General features: G+C 42.5%; 1 protein-coding gene across 1 annotated transcript; it reads left to right on the forward strand.

The window, feature by feature from the left end:
• Nucleotides 1–639: 639 nt before the first annotated feature.
• Nucleotides 640–13,694, forward strand: LOC309390527 (transforming growth factor beta activator LRRC32-like). Its single transcript, XM_081949936.1, has 3 exons — nt 640–812; nt 5,643–5,734; nt 11,356–13,694. The coding sequence occupies exons 2-3, from the start codon at nt 5,648–5,650 to the stop codon at nt 13,267–13,269; spliced, it is 2,001 nt and encodes a 666-aa protein (XP_081806062.1). The 5' UTR covers nt 640–812; nt 5,643–5,647; the 3' UTR covers nt 13,270–13,694.
• The last annotated feature ends 3,037 nt before the right edge of the window (nt 13,695–16,731 follow it).

The raw sequence follows: 16,731 nt of genomic DNA on the forward strand, positions 1-16,731 counted from the left end.
CGTTCCTTGTCCCAGCTTCTGCCAACCTAACCGTTTGAAAGCACGTAAAAAATGCAAGTAGAAAAACAGGAACCACCTTTGGTGGGAAGGGAACGGCGTTCCGTGCGCCTTTGGTGTTGAGTCATGCCGGCCACATGACCACGGAGACGTCTTCGGGCAGCGCTGGCTCTTCAGCTTTGAAACGGAGATGAGCACCGCCCCCTAGAGTCAGGAACGACTAGCACATATGTACGAGGGAAAGCTTCACCTTTACCTTGTGGCCGTGAGTTGAAGACTACCTGTATAGGCTAGGGGGTTGGTCTAGAAGACCTCCAAGGTCCTTCTCCAACTTTGTTATCCTGCTATTCTACAATCTTCCCAGGAAACCCAGACGAGGTCAATTCAATAATACAATAATTTTGGCACTCGTGAGAATGACACACACCCCTTCACCCCACTCCACCCACCCCCTGGCTATAAAATCTCTCAAACCCAGGAGCTCCAGAGGATTTCGCTCGGCAGAAGCCAGGATGAGTTCTCAGCCTTCCTGTTGGAGACAAAATCTATGAGAAATAGTTTTACTCACCCACTCCGTTCCTGACTTAATTCTCTCCCCCACCCCCCAGCCTTTCCCCATCAGTTCTCCCACCCACCCTCCCTCCTTTGGACGGCTGCTGGTCAGCAAGTCCAGCCCATTCCCACCCACCCACCCGCCTCCCCAAGGAGAAACTTCTCACGCCTTGATCCAGCTGGACCATCTGGAAAAGGAGAAAATTAGAAAGCGGTGGACAGACCCCCCGGCAAAGCCATCAAGCCTTGTGCTGCAGAATTAGGTGGGTACCCCAAGATTTGCCTCCCTGTGGGATGGGGGCTGTTGTGTTGTGTCTGTGTGTGATTTGGGGGAAGAGGAAAATGTAACCAGATGCTGCTGGAACATTTTTTTTTTGAAAACTTCTGCCTGATCTTTTTGATCTGGGAATTGCAGTAATTGAGATAGCTGCGGTCGTTGTTGTTTTTCCTTATCAGGAGGAAAATGGGTGGGTGGGGGATTAGAACATGATAGAGTAGAAATGAGACTGTTTGCAAGCTTGTTTTTCCTCACCCTCGTTGCCCCATCGTAACGAGGGATTTATTTTCCAAAGTGCCAGAAGGCAAGACAAGAAACAACGGGATGGAAACGCATGAAGGAGAGAAGCAACCTGGAATTAAGAAGAAAGTTTCATAGAGGACGATTCACCAGTGGAACAGCTCGCCACTAGAAGTTGTGTGTGCTTCGTTCACTGGAGGCTTTTAAGAAGAGACTGGGCGGCCAATTGTCTGGAATGACATAGGGTCTCCTGCTTAAGCAGGGGGTTGGACTAGAAGACCTCCAAGGTCCCTTCCAGCGTTATTCTGATTGATATCGACTTAAGTGTTTGCTTTCTCACGTCACCAACTCCTAAGTAAGTTCCATTCAATGGCATTGGAGCATTGGTTCTGGGATATTTGTTCAGGATCCCTTGGCGTGTTTCTTCTCTTCTTTTTTGAACATAGAATCCTAGGGTTGTAAGGGACCTCAGAGGTCATCTAGTCCAACCCTCTGGCTCAAGGCAGACCTTCTACACCATCCCATCAAATGGTTGTCCAGTCTATTTTTTCGAAAACCTCCAGGAATGGAGCACTCAAAACCTCTGGAGACAATTTCTGTTCCACCGATTAATTGTTCTCACTGTCAGGAAATTTCTCCTTAGTTCTAGGTTGCTTCTCGCCTTGATTAGTTTCCATCCATTGTTTCTTGACCTCAGGTGCTTTGGAGAACATGTCAATCACCTATTCTCTATGACAACCCCGCAATGGGAGACATTATGCCTTCCCTTTAAGGCGCTGTCCTTTTATTCCAGAGTACCTTAATAAAAAAAAAAGTTACTTATGCTCTTAAGTTACTTATGTTACTTATACTTATAAGTAACTAAAGGAGCTATGCATTAAAGTAAGAACTATTGGCAGAATACATCCTGAATGTCTTCCATAGGTGATGCAAACTATACAGCAATCTAAACTGGATTCAGAATAGTATCATATAATTTAGGGGTTCCCAAACTTGGCAACTTTCAGACTTGTGGACTTCAACTCCCAGAATTCTGGGAGTTGAAGCCCACAAGTCTTAAAGTTGCCAAGTTTGAAGACCTCTGCCATAATTCCTTGCAAGGTGGAATTGGGGCAACGGAATGGAGCTGAGTGTTTCCTGGCCAGATGCCCTTCCTGTCGCCAATGCAGAGTTTTGTTCAGCAGAGATATATTCTCATTGTGCCCAGAGAGAGAAATATCTATGGGAAAAAAATGGGAATTCTGGGAGTTGAAGTCCACAAGTCTTAAAGCTGCCAAGTTTGAAGACCTCTGATATAGTTCATAGGTTTCCAACTTATCAACTTTATGATTTGCGGACTTCAACTCTCAGAATTCCTCAGCTAGCTGGCTGAAGAATTCTGGGAGTTGAAGTTCGCAAGTCTTAAAGTTGCTAAATTTGGACACCCTGGTATACAGGTAGTCCTCGTCTTATGACCATAATTGAGCCTAAAACGTATGTTGTTCAGTAAGTTTCTGATCGACAAGCTCATCGTCTTAGCCACTGAGCTACTGCGTCCCACAGCTAACCACAACTGAGCCTCGAATTTATGTTGCTCAGCGAGACTGTTGTTAAGTGAGTTTTGCCCCATTTTACGACTTTTCTTGCCGCAGCATGTTAAGAAAGTCACACGTTTGTAAAGAGAGTCTGGCTTCCCCCTTGATTTTGCTTGGCAGAAGGCTGCCAACGGGAATCACAGGGACACTTGCGACCGTCATAACTATGAGTCAATTGCCATGCATCTGAATTTTCATGTCACCCCTTTTGCAACCTTCTGGCAAGCAAGGTCAATGGGGAAGTCACTTTTCTTCTTCTCTTCCTAAGGTAGACCGGAAAACTGGCAAAAATTGCAAGCTTGACTAAGAAAACCGATCCATCCCAGCTATTTTTCACCAGGTTTAGTTAGAGACTGCCAAGAGGGGAATTAAGAATAGAATAGAATAGAATAGAATAGAATAGAATAGAATAGAATAGAATAGAATAGCACAGCATAGCATAGAGAATAGGATAGGAATAGGAATATAGAATAGAATAGGAATATAGAATAGAATAATAATTAGAATAGAATAGGAATATAGAATAGAATAATAGTTAGAATAGAATAATAATTAGAATAGAATAGGAATATAGAATAGAATAATAATTAGAATAGAATAGGAATATAGAATAGAATAATAATTAGAATAGAATAGGAATATAGAATAGAATAATAATTAGAATAGAATAGGAATATAGAATAGAATAATAATTAGAATAGAATAGGAATATAGAATAGAATAATAATTAGAAGAGAAGAGAAGAGCTGGAAGGGACCTTGGAGGTCTTCTAGTCCAACCTCCTGCTTAGACAGGAAACCCTATACTATTTCATACAAATATTTGTCCAATATCTTCTTAAAAACCTCCAGTGTTGGAGCATTCACAACTTCTGGAGGCAAGCTGTTCCGCTGATTCGTTGCTCTTACAGTCAGGAAATTTCTCCTCAGTTCTAAGTTGCTTCTCTCCTTGATTAGTTTCCACCCATTGCTTCTTCTTCTTCTTCTCCTTCTCCTTCTCCTTCTTCTTTGATATTGGAACCCTCAGGGGCTGCCCCAAAGAAGAGGGAGTCAAGCTATTCTCCAAAGCCCCTGAGGGCAGGACAAGAAGCAATGGGTGGAAACTAATCGAGGGCAATAATTCTTCTCTGTTTCATGAGCACCAAATTCCAACCTGATCAGATAAATTGACTAAAGTCCCATTAACGAAACCAACGTTGTCCCACCAAAGGCTACTACTAAATCCGTTCCCTAAATCAATCCTCCTTGCGGGTTACGTTCACCAAGCTGCTTTGAATGGATGCCCTGGATGGGTCAAATTCTCTGCTCACAATTTGGGGTTTGTCAGCTGGGCCACACCAGCCATGGGGCGGGAGGGGGGGGGACCCTCCTCTCCTACTGGTCTCTCTTCCGGCAGAATGATTGAAGAGCTGTCCTCTTCTTTTTGTCCGTTGGCTCCTTTGAAGAGTCTTGGGGGAATAAGGCCTCCCGTAGACCCCGAAAGCCGAAGGTCAACAGGCAGCCCCACTCGTCTCTTCTGGGTCACCCCATAAAATCCACAGGATGAGACAACTGGGCCCCTATAGCATGGTTAGGATATTTCTTTCTTCCTTTGTCTCTCTGTCCCTGCTTTCCTTCCTTCATCCCTCCTTTTTCATCTTTCTTCCTCCTTACTTTCTTCCTCCTTCTTCCCACCCTCTTCTTCCTCCCTCCGTCCCTTCCATTTTTCCTTCCTTCCTTTCCCTTCCCTCCCTCCCTTCCCTCTTTTCTCTGTCCCCCATCATCTCCTTCCTTCCTTCCTTCCTTCCTTCCTTCCTTCCTTCCTTCCTTCCTTCCTTCCCTTCCTTTCTGTCTCTTCCATTTTTCCTTCCTTCCTCTTTCATTTCCTTCCTTCCTTTCTTCCTCCCTCCCTCCCTTTTCTCTGTCCCCCCTCATGTCCATCCTTCCTTCCTTCCTTCCTTCCTTCCTTCTTTTCTCCCACCCTTCCATTTTCCTTCCTAATTTTCTCTTTTTCCTCTTTTCTCTGTCCCCCACCATCTCCTTCCTTCCTCTTTTCCTCCCATCTTCCCCTCTTTTCTCTGTTCCACACAATCTCTTTCCTTCCTTCCTTCCTTCCTTCCTTCCCTCCTTCCTTCTTTCCCCCCTCCCTCCCTCCCTTTTTTGTCCCCCATCATGTCCTTCCTTCTTTCCTCCCTCCCTCCCTTCCATTTTTCCTTCCTTCCCCTTCCCTCCCTCCCTCCCCTCTTTTCTCTGTCCCGCATCATCTCCTTCCTTCCTTCCTTCCTTCCTTCCTTCCTTCCTTCCTTCCTTCCTTCCTTCCTTCTTGCCTTTTCTCCCTCCCTCCCTCCTCACTATCTTCCCTCTCTGTTTCCCTTCCTTCCTCCTCCTCTTTCTTCTCCCTCCCTCACTCCCCTCCTTTAGGTTGAAAAACTGATCTAGTGTTCCTAATCTATTGATTTCCAAATGTGCAGTTCTCTCGGCCCCATAACCCTCATCTGGGACAGTCCCCAAGTAGAATTATCTAGGTATCTTCCAGAAAATGGAGGTAATCGGTTCCACATAGAAGTTGCTAGCAAACTTTTTAAAAAACTAAAAGGAAACCAATAAAGCAATGATTCTTAACTTCGGCCCCTTTAAGATCTTGCCAGCTGGGGAATTCTGGGAGTTGAAGTCCAGAGGTCTTAAAGTGCCTCACATTGAGAAATACTTCAAGGTACTTTTTGCTAGGAAGAGAGAGATGGACAAAGCTAGAAAAAAAACCTGCCAGGAAAGTTTTAGAAGTTTTTAAAAAGCGACTGAGATGGGACATAGAGGTCTAATCCCTAGAAATAACAGCTCAAAATAAAGCCTTGCATTTCTTGACAGTCCCCATCTGGCTGCAGCTGGGTGTCGAGGCTGCCAAAGACTGGTGAAATTCCCACTGTTTGTGCCAGCTGTTTACATTCACCCAAGATCGACTTTTACACCAGTGTTTCCCATGAACTGTTTGATCTCTAACCACTGCTCCTTTCTCCCTTTCTTTAGAAACCATGAAATTTTATCTCTTCCTCTTCTGGGCGGTCCTCAATGGTGGCATCTCAACGTATCGACCCATCGTATCTCCTCCCTGCAAAATGGTAAGGTTAGCTTGGGTTAGCTGAGAAAAAAAAACACAAGGAAAACCCCCTTTGTAGCAGGTAGTCCTCGACGTATGACCACAATTGTGCCCAAAATTTCTGTCGCTAAGTGAGACAGTTGTTGAGGGTTAAGTGAGTTTGCCCCATTTTGCCATCCTTTCTTGCCACAAATGGTCAATTGGTTTAATTTGGCCCCGTGAATTTCACCCATCGTCTGGATTCGTGCCCTAAACTGAATCCTAAGCGAGCCAAATGCCTGCGTTGGCCAATAACATCCACGTTGTAAAACAAGCCACAGGGGCTATGACTGAGTTGTGTAAACAGAGACACAGAATGAAAATCACGTGAAGGATTAGTACCGCTTTATAAAACCCTAGTAAGGCCACACCTGGAATACTGCGACCAATTTTGGTCACCACACTGCAAAAAAGGTGTTGAGACTTTGGAAAAAGTTCAGCTCCTATTCTATTCTATTCTATTCTATTCTATTCTATTCTATTCTATTCTATTCCATTCCATTCTATTTCTATATTCTATTCCATTCCATTCATTTCTATTTCTATATTCTATTCTATTCTATTTCCATTTCCATTTCTATATTCTATTCTATTCTATTTCTATATTCTATTCCATTCCATTCCATTCATTTCTATTTCTATATTCTATTCTATTCTATTTCCATTTCCATTTCTATATTCTATTCTATTCTATTTCTATATTCTATTCCATTCCATTCCATTCCATTCTATTCTATTCTATTTCTATATTCTATTCCATTCCATTCCATTCATTTCTATTTCTATATTCTATTCTATTCTATTTCCATTTCCATTTCTATATTCTATTCTATTCTATTCTATTCTATTTCTATATTCTATTCTATTCTATTCTATTCTATTTCTATATTCTATTCTATTCTATTTCTATATTCTATTCTATTTCTATATTCTATTCTATTCTATTTCTATATTCTATTCTATTTCTATATTCTATTCTATTTCTATATTCTATTCTATTCTATTTCTATATTCTATTCTACTGTACTCTATTCCATTCCATTCCATTTATTCTATTTCTATATTCTATTCCATTCCATTCTATTCATTTCTATTTCTATATTCTATTCTATTCTATTTCCATTTCCATTTCTATATTCTATTCTATTCTATTCTATTTCTATTTCTATATTCTATTCTATTCTATTTCTATATTCTATTCTATTTCCATTTCCATTTCTATATTCTATTCTATTCTATTCTATTTCTATATTCTATTCTACTGTACTCTATTCCATTCCATTCCATTCATTTCTATTTCTATATTCTATTCTATTTCCATTTCCATTTCTATATTCTATTCTATTCTATTCTATTTCTATATTCTATTCTATTTCTATATTCTATTCTATTCTATTTCTATATTCTATTCTACTGTACTCTATTCCATTCCATTCCATTTATTCTATTTCTATATTCTATTGCATTCCATTCCATTCATTTCCATTTCTATATTCTATTCTATTTCTATTTCTATATTCTATTCTAATTTCCATTTCTATATTCTATTCTATTCTATTTCTATATTCCATTCTATTCTATTTCCATTTCTATATTCTATTCTATTTCCATTTCTATATTCTATTCTATTCTATTCCTATTTCTATATTCTATTCTACTCTACTCTACTCTATTCCATTCCATTATTTCTATTCCATTCCATTCCATTCCATTCTATTCTATTCTATTCTATTCCTAACCAGGTTTAGCACATGGTATGAATTGAAATTCCACTTAATACCATCTAATATCACCTAATGAGGATTCCCTGGAGAAGAGCCTCATGCTGGGAACAATGGAGGGCAGAAGAAGAAGGGGGCGACAGAGAAGGAGGTGGCTGGATGGAGTCACTGAAGCAGTCGGCTTGAGCTTCAATGGACTCCAGAGGATGGTAGAGGACAGGAAGGCCTGGAGGAACGTGGTCCATGGAGTTGCGATGGGTCAGACATGACTTCGCAACTAACAACAACATGAATTGAAAGCAGCTGCAAGGCTGTTCACTGAACTGGTTAAGCGAATGCCAGCCAAAAAGTGATTGAAGGCTCTCTGCTAAATTACAGCTGATGCAACATTTGGATTAAAGCCTTTGGCTTTTGTGCAGTTTCTGCTCTGGGAATCCAGAATCAACAATTCTTGTTTCCTATCTTTAGCAAACAGAGCAATTCCACTGTCCGACATCACTGCAATGATGCAATCCAGGAAAAGCGAAATCACAGGATCTCTTCTTATGGTCTTATGCTGTCCAGATAATGGGCCACAGAGCATTTTTCTTCCCTTGCCAATGAGCAGGGCAAGATGCTGTGGCTCGCCAGTGGCCAGCGAAGCGGCTGGCAGATTCGGATAGTGAGGAGGTTGGGGAGGAAGATGGGCCAGTCCTGGAGTCTGGGGAAGGCTCTGATGAGGGCTCTGTGTCGGAGGCAGAGAGGGGGTCAAAGCCGTATGCCAGTTATCAGCTGCCTCCGGAGTCAGACATCAGTGAAGCAGAAGAACAACTGGAGCCTGTTCCCAGTGTGCGCATGCACAGAGTTGCCAGACAAAAGGAACAGCTAAAAAACAGGGGTTGACTCGGGAGTAAGGCCACAGGTGGAGAGTGAACGGCCCCTCCCAGACAGAATAAAGAGGAGCGAAAGGGGAGTGGAGTTTGCAGGAGACAATTAGTTCGCTTCATTAGTATGAAGATTTGTTCGTGACTCTCAGAGACTCCTTGCCAAATATTTTCTGGTACAGCCATTGTGTTTGGAAGATCTCGGCCTGGCATCTCTCCAAGCCTGATAAGTTTATGGTTGTAAATTCACCCTTGAAAGACTGTTTGCTGGGACTTTGCTGGATGTGAATGAGAGGAATTCACATGAGCTTCATAAAAAGGGGTTTTGTTGTGACAAGGAGGCTGCTCCGCGATGGATGGATGGATGGATGGATGGATGGATGGATGGATGGATAGATAGATAGATTAGCTAGATAGGTAGGTAGGTAGATTTAGATAGATAGATAGATAGATAGATAGATAGATAGATAGATAGATAGATAGATAAAATAGATAAGATAGATGGATGATAGATAAGAGATAGATAGATAGATAGATAGATAGATAGATAGATAGATAGATAGATAGATAGATAGATTAGCTAGATAAGTAGGTAGGTAGGTAGATATAGATAAAATAGATAAGATAGATGGATGATAGATAGATAGATAGATAGATAGATAGATAGATAGATAGATAGATAAAATAGATAAGATAGATGGATGATAGATAAGAGATAGATAGATAGATGATAGATAGATAGATAGATAGATAGATAAGCTAGCTAGCTAGCTAGCTAGCTAGCTAGAGAGATAGATAGATAGATAGATAGATAGATAGATAGATAGATAGATGATAGATAGATAGATAGATAGATAGATAGATAGATAGATAGATTAGCTAGATAGGTAGGTAGGTAGGTAGATATAGATAAAATAGATAAGATAGATGGATGATAGATGATAGATAGATAGATAGATAGATAGATAGATAGATAGATAGATAGATAGATAGATAGATTAGCTAGATAGGTAGGTAGGTAGGTAGATATAGATAAAATAGATAAGATAGATGGATGATAGATAAGAGAGAGATAGATAGATAGATAGATAGATAGATAGATAGATAGATAGATAGATAGATAGATAGATTAGCTAGATAGGTAGGTAAGTAGGTAGGTAGGTAGATATAGATAGCTAGATATAATAGATAAGATGGATGATAGATAATAGACAAACAGATAGATAACAGAGGTGACAGATGGGTAATAGTTAAATGATAGATCAGAGAGAGAGAGAGAGTGAGACATGAGACAGAGAGAGATAGCTAGCTAACTAGTTGGATAGATGAATGGATGGATGGATGGATAGACAGGCAGGCAGACAGATGATGGATAGACAGACAGACAGACAAACAAACAAACAAATGATAGATAGATAGACAGACAGAGAGATAGATGATATAGATGATAGATGTGTAATAGTTATGTTAGATCAACAGAGAGAGAGACAGACAGACACACACATATATATCTAACATTGCCAAATTGGAGACTTCCTGTGGAGCTGCAGTCCCTGTAAACAGGAGACATCCTGTTTCCTTTCGGCATTCTTTCTGCTCCCCTCTGGGAATGCCCTTAATAGACTGGAGCCCCCTCTCCCCCCCCCACCCGCCCCCAAGGAGCTATATTGGTCTCCAAGAACAAAAGCCAAAGAGGAAGGGAAGTCTGGACAAACGGAGGAGAAGTTCAGAAGGAGCCTCCGGGTGGACAAGAGGACAATCTGGTGCCAGGCAGGAAACATGGGTAGTCCTCAACGTACGACCGCAATGGGGACCAGAATTTCAATCGCTTTGTACGGTGGTTTGCTAAGTGAATCGCACCCAACCTTCTTCTTTTGCCCACTTTGCTAAGCAAATCACGGCGGTTGTTAAGTGAACCTGACGGTTGTTAAATAAATCCAGCTTTCCCCATTGACCTGGATTGTTGGAAACCAGCTGAAGGCTGCAAATGGCCATAAGTGTGAGGACGGGCCCTACGTCGCTTTTTTCAGTGTCGGTGTAACTTTGAACGGTTGCTAAATGAATGGTTGTAAGTTGAGGGCCGTCTGCAGTTTACATTGGAAAGTTATTATGGGTTAGGTCAGAGGTTGGCAAACTTAAACACTCAAAGAGACATTTGGACCCGTTCCCCACTCTACGGCCAGGGGAGGGTTTTCCAGTTGTCTCCACAATTGATAGGGCTTTCGGTTAGGACAGGTAGAGGAAAAAGTACGCCGTGCTAGGAGGAGACTCTATGGTGGGGAAACTGAACTTCCGGTCAGCTCCAGAATTGAACGGGGGGCTTCCGGTTAGGACCTTTGTGGCTCCCGGCGTTTTCTTTTCTGTGGGTCCAAATGGCTCTTTGAGCGTTTAAGTTTGCCGACCCCTAGTCTAGGGTTTCCTGCTTGAGCAGGGGGTTGGACTAGAAGACCTCCAAGGTCCCGTCCAACTCCATTATCCTGTTAATGCAGAGGGACCAATTAGCAAAACATCCATATTAGACATTTATTTTTTATTTTATTATTATTAATCCAATTTATAGGCCGCTCCCTCTCCACCAAGGGACTCGGGGCGGCGTACAATTCATTACATAACAAATAAATGATAGCACATGGTGAGTTCGGGTCCTGTGAATAAAACTCTTCTAGCGTATAGAGCGTACAAGAAGCAATGGGTGAAAACTAATCAATGAGAGAAGCAACTTAGAACTGAGGAGAAATTTCCTGACAGTGAGAACAATCAATCAGTGGAACAGAAGTTGCCTCCAGAAGTTGTGAATGCCCCAACACTGGAAGTCTTTAAGAAGATGTTGGATAGCCATTTGCCTGAAACGGTATAGGGTTTCCTGCCTAGGCAGGGGGTTGGACTAGAAGACCTCCAAGGTCCCTTCCAACTCTGCTATTGTATTGTACTGTATACAGAATTGATCTGCGAATGTTCTTCTCCGGTGTGAATATCATCACGATTTTGATTCCCCCTCCCCATTCTCTTCTTTCCTACAGAGAAACTTCGAGGCGTTGTGTCGAAACTTGGATCTTCACCAGGTGCCTCCGGAGCTTCAGCCGGACGTGTCTAAAATCGACCTCTCCGGAAATAAGATTCGAAACGTCACCGAGAGTCCCCTGACCTTCTTCGCTTCCCTGCGTCACTTGGACTTAAGTTCCAACCTGATCGGATTTGTCAAGCCTGGGATCTTCGCGGAGATGAAGAACTTGGAGGACATCAACTTGGCCAACAACCGGCTCTATCTCTTGGCTCAGGAAGATCTGTGGGTTGGGTTACTACCCCAAGTGAGGAGACTAGATCTGTCTCGCAACAGTCTCTACAGCGGGATGGCCGAACATTTCATCCACCAGGCGCCCTCATTGCAATACCTTTCCTTGGCGGAAAACAGCATCATACACCTCTCCCACAGCATGTTCCTAGGGTCTCCAGAGCTGGTGGAAGTCAACCTCCACAACAACATGATTATGGAGATAGAAGAAGGCGCATTTGAGAGCCTGACGCGTCTCTCCAAGCTGGATCTCTCCATGAACTCCCTCACTTGCATCGTGGAGTTCAACCTCCGGCAGTTGGAAGTTCTCGACCTCAGTCGGAACAGCCTCGAGTCCTTCCACTCCGCCCAGTCGGAGGAGGACTTCAACTTGATCTGGCTTGACCTGAGTCAGAACAAGCTCCTTCGCTTCCCTGTTCTCCCTCAAGGACAAAAGCTGGCTTACTTAAACCTAACCAACAACATCATGCAATTTGTAATGGTGGACTCCCATAGCGACGTAGACTACCAGTGGGAAGATGGGCCTCAATATCCCAACAATTCCCGTCCTCCCTACTTGCCTGCCCTGTTATCCTTGGACCTGAGTTACAATGAGATCCAATCCATCCCAAGCCAATTCTTTGACTCCATGTTGTCCCTCCAGTTCCTTAATTTGAGCAAAAACTGCCTGCAGACTTTTGGGACAACCAACGAGCTGGCCTCATTGTCCGTCCTTGACCTTAGCTGCAACTCTTTGAAGGACCTTCTGTTGGACACCAACACCTTGAGTGGTTTGCAAGAGTTCCACCTCCAAGACAACTATCTTCAGGAGCTGCGTCCAGATATCTTCCAAGGTCTTCCACATCTCCAGTGGCTTGATCTGAGACACAACAAGGTCCACCTCTGTGACATGCATCCAGTAGCAGGGAGGCACCGGTTGTCCCCTAACGTCCCTCGCGGCTGTGTCTCGTTCGTGCGAGTTCCCCAACTTCAATATTTGTATCTTTCGGCCAATCGTTTGAAGGACCTACCCATGTACAACTTCTTCGGGACAAAGCTTAGGGTACTGGATGTCTCCATGAACTGGGGGCTTCAGATCGGAGCCCAATCGTTGGTCGGGTTGGAATTCTCGCTGGAATATCTGGATTTACACGGGAACGGACTCACCACCCTGAACGTGGATTTCTCTCTTTTCCCTCACCTCAGATATCTCAATCTGTCGGACAATCGGCTCAGCTGGTTGCCCGCTTGGTCAGAAGACTGTTGCGTCCTCGAAGTCTTAGATCTTCACAACAACAGCTTCAACAGCTTGAAAAATAGCCAGATTCCAGCTCTGGAGAAAAACCTACGGAATCTCTACCTGGTAGGGAATCCACTGAGTTGTTGTGGGAATGTCTGGCTCTCTCAAATGATCCATAAAGCCGTGGTGGAGATCCCCGATCTAGACATGGTCAAGTGTCAGTTCTCCCGGAGTTTGGGGTTTGAGGAGGAAGAGGTCCACGTGAGCCATGTCCGGCCAGAAGACTGCGAGAGGGAGGACCTCAAGAAAACAACCGTTTTGATTTTGTTGGCAACTCTGCTGGTTCTCTCGCTGATCGTCATCGGAGTTGGCTTGGTTTGTTGTTATCGGAGACACTTATTTGGGCGTCATTACAAGGTGTAGACCGAGGGAGGTCTTGCACGGTTGTGTTTCCATCTTATGGACATTGGACAACACCCTGGAGCCAAAGGGGCGATTCGATTCCACCAGGGAGTTTTCAAAAGGCTGTGAAAGTTCAGATGACACGTTTGTGACTCATTCTCACGTCTCCCAAGTTGTCATCTAGGGAGAACATTGTTGAAGATAACACTATTACAGATTAAGGGAGAACATGAGGCCAAGGTACTTCCTTATGGATCTAGAACTGGGCTTCCCAACCTTGGCAACTTACAAAGAAGAACCTTGAGGTTCTTCTTATAGAATTTAAGAACTTTGAGGCTCTTCTTGAAGAATTTAAGAACTTTAAGGCTCTTCTTGAAGAATTTAAGAACTTTGAGGCTCTTCTTAAAGAATTTAAGAACTTTGAGGCTCTTCTTAAAGAATTTAAGAACCTTGAGGTTCTTCTTATAGAATTTAAGAACTTTGAGGCTCTTCTTAAAGAATTTAAGAACCTTGAGGTTCTTCTTATAGAATTTAAGAACTTTGAGGCTCTTCTTGAAGAATTTAAGAACTTTGAGGCTCTTCTTGAAGAATTTAAGAACTTTGAGGCTCTTCTTGAAGAATTTAAGAACTTTGAGGCTCTTCTTGAAGAATTTAAGAACTTTGAGGCTCTTCTTGAAGAATTTAAGAACTTTGAGGCTCTTCTTGAAGAATTTAAGAACTTTGAGGCTCTTCTTAAAGAATTTAAGAACTTTGAGGCTCTTCTTAAAGAATTTAAGAACTTTTAAAGAAGAGATTGGACAACCATTGGCCTGAAATGGTATAGGGTTTATTCCTCGAGGAGGGGGTTGGACTAGAAGACCTTCAAGGTCCCTTCCAATTCTTGTTATTCTGCTCCTTTGCATATATCTAGAAGGACTAGGTGACCTGACTCTTCCAATATTTGAGGAGCTGTCACAGAGAAGAGGGGGGTCAACCTATTCTCCAAAGCCCCCGAGGGCAGGACAAGAAGTAAGATCAAAGATGATCAAAGAGAGAAGCAACCTAGAACTAAGGAGGAATTTGCTGGCAGTGACAACAACTAACCAGTGGAACAGCTTGCCACCAGAAATCGTGGATGTTCCATCAATGGAAGCTTTTAAGAAGAGATTGGACAACCATTTGCCTAGGGTTTCCTGCTTGAGCAGGGGGTTGGACTGGAAGACCTCCAAGGTCCCTTCCAACTCTGTTTTTTCTGTTCAGATGGGTAGACTTCAACTCCCAGAATTCCCTAGCCAGTTGTGCGTAACAGAATGAGGAAATTATGTTATATTCTGTTATTCTGTTAAAATGAGAAGAGATGATAAATGAAGAAAGACGTCACTCGCTTAGAGTCATCCTAAGGAGACAGTCAAAAATGCCAAGATGGCGGCTGTAACCCTACAAATGGAAGCCTGGCCACATTTTATGTGTGTGAGGGGCACAACCCCAAATGGCTGTGTGGCTACCATCCATCACTTCCTCCTCACACTGTTCTGGATTTGTGGAGTTTTCTTCCATTGGGTTCTTTGTTGGAGTCAGGGGCTCCATCCCAGGGGTGCCAGAGGTCAAAAAAGTCAAAATGGAGGCCACTCTGAGGTTATTTCAGCCCTGCCGGATTTTTATGAATTGCACAGAAAAGCTGGTGGAGTTAGGATAATACAATAATACAATAATACAATAGTAGAGTTGGAAGGGACCTTGGAGGTCTTCTAGTCCAACCCCCTGCCTAGGCAGGAAACCCTATACCGTTCCAGACAAATGGCTATCCAACATCTTCTTAAAGACTTCCAGTGTTGGGGCATTCACAACTTCTGGAGGCAAGCTGTTCCACTGATTAATTGTTCTAACTGTTAGGAAGTTTCTCCTCAGTTCTAAGTTGCTTCTCTCCTTGATTAGTTTCCACCCATTGCTGGAAAGCATGGTACCTTTGTGGCTGCCATCTTGACTTTTTTGACCCCCGCTGTGCGGAGGCCCCTTGCTCAGTATGCAGGAAGGTCTGAGGAAATATAAATTATAGACTTCACCAGTATTGTTGTTATATTATGTTATATTTGCACTATCTGCTTTTATTGGCAAGCTTGAAGAAATGGATAGATTCTTTGAAACAAGCAAAATACTATAAAATTACACTCAGATACTTTTTCATCTATATGTTTTTTGGCAATGATATAAAAAGTAAGGGCTTTAATGGCGGGAGGGAGATTTCTCCCTCCTGCCTGTTTTATCTGAGATCTCCTAGTGGTCTACCATTCATCTCCTCACCCCTCTGACCTTTGCATGAAGAAGCAGACGGATATTTCCCAACCAGCAAAATATCATAAGTCTTGATAAGTTTATAATAAGTTTATATACATTTTATAAGTACCAGAAAATCACACTCAACTTCTTTTTCATTGTGCATGGAGCTGGTTTTTTTTTTTTTTTTTGCAATGATGTGAGAAGTATTTCCTTTGTTTTGGTTTTTTTTTTTCAAGGGGGAATTTCTCCATCCTGCCTACTTTTCTCTGAGATCTCCTAGTGGTCCCTTCTCCAAGTCCAAACCAGCCTGATGTTTGTATTTTAATTTTCGACCTTTGTATTTTAATTTTCGACCTTTGCATTTTAATTTTCAACCTTTGCATTTTAATTTTCGACCTTTGCATTTTAATTTTCAACCTTTGCATTTTAATTTTCAACCTTTGTATTTTAATTTTCGAGATCAGCCGGAATGGTCTCAGCGTTGTCATTTCCTGTAAATTAAGTTTCCATAGTTTAAATATGGAGCCTGGGACAATTTCCCTGCTTTTTTTAAAAAAAATAAAAGAGTTTTGTCCTGCCATGGGTGCAATTTAACTGGACAAAAGGCTCAAACTACCTCTCTCTTTTTTTGGGGGGGGGGAGTTTTTTATTTTTTATTCTCTTACATACAATTAGAGGGATACAGATACCGCCCGCCTGAGCTCCTTACCGTTTTTTTTAAGGTGGAATGGGAACACTGGAACAGAGCCAGTATGAATGTGTGAATGGAGGCGTCCACTAACTAGGGTTTAAAAAAAACAATCAAGAAGGCAGCTTGAAGGAGCATCGTCAGCTCCAGCTGCATTCGTGTGGGATGCGCTGCTTTGGCCTCCATTTTGACTTTTTTGACCACACCCTGCACAAAGCAGTGTTATCCTTCAAGCTTGTCTGCTGGATTGCTAGTGTGAGGCAGGACCTGGGCAAAAAGGAACCACATGAATGTGGAAGATGCTGGTTTGATTGAGCTACATTAAATCCCCAACTGGACTAATGCAATTGCTGTTGCTCATGAAGATGTTTTGTCTAAACAAATAAACTATATTATGTCATGCTGGGATGATCTGTTTCTCTGTTATTCTGTTGCGTAACTCTTTCTTTCTTTCCCTTCTCTTCCCCCTTCCTTCTCTTCTTCCTCCTTCTGCTTCTCCTTTCTACCTCCTCCTCCTCTTCTCCTCCTCCTCCCTCCCT

The sequence above is a fragment of the Natrix helvetica genome, assembly GCF_964273705.1.
Source record: "Natrix helvetica genome assembly, chromosome: 4".
In the NCBI taxonomy this organism is placed as follows: Eukaryota; Metazoa; Chordata; class Lepidosauria; order Squamata; family Natricidae; genus Natrix; species Natrix helvetica.

What these genes read in the sequence shown, in the direction of transcription:
- LOC309390527 (XM_081949936.1), top strand. Translation starts at nt 5,648, where the DNA reads ATGAAATTTTATCTCTTCCTCTTCTGGGCGGTCCTCAATGGTGGCATC. An exon ending in TATCTCCTCCCTGCAAAATG is followed by an intron (nt 5,735 to 11,355) that starts GTAAGGTTAGCT and finishes TCTTTCCTACAG; the next exon opens with AGAAACTTCGAGGCGTTGTG.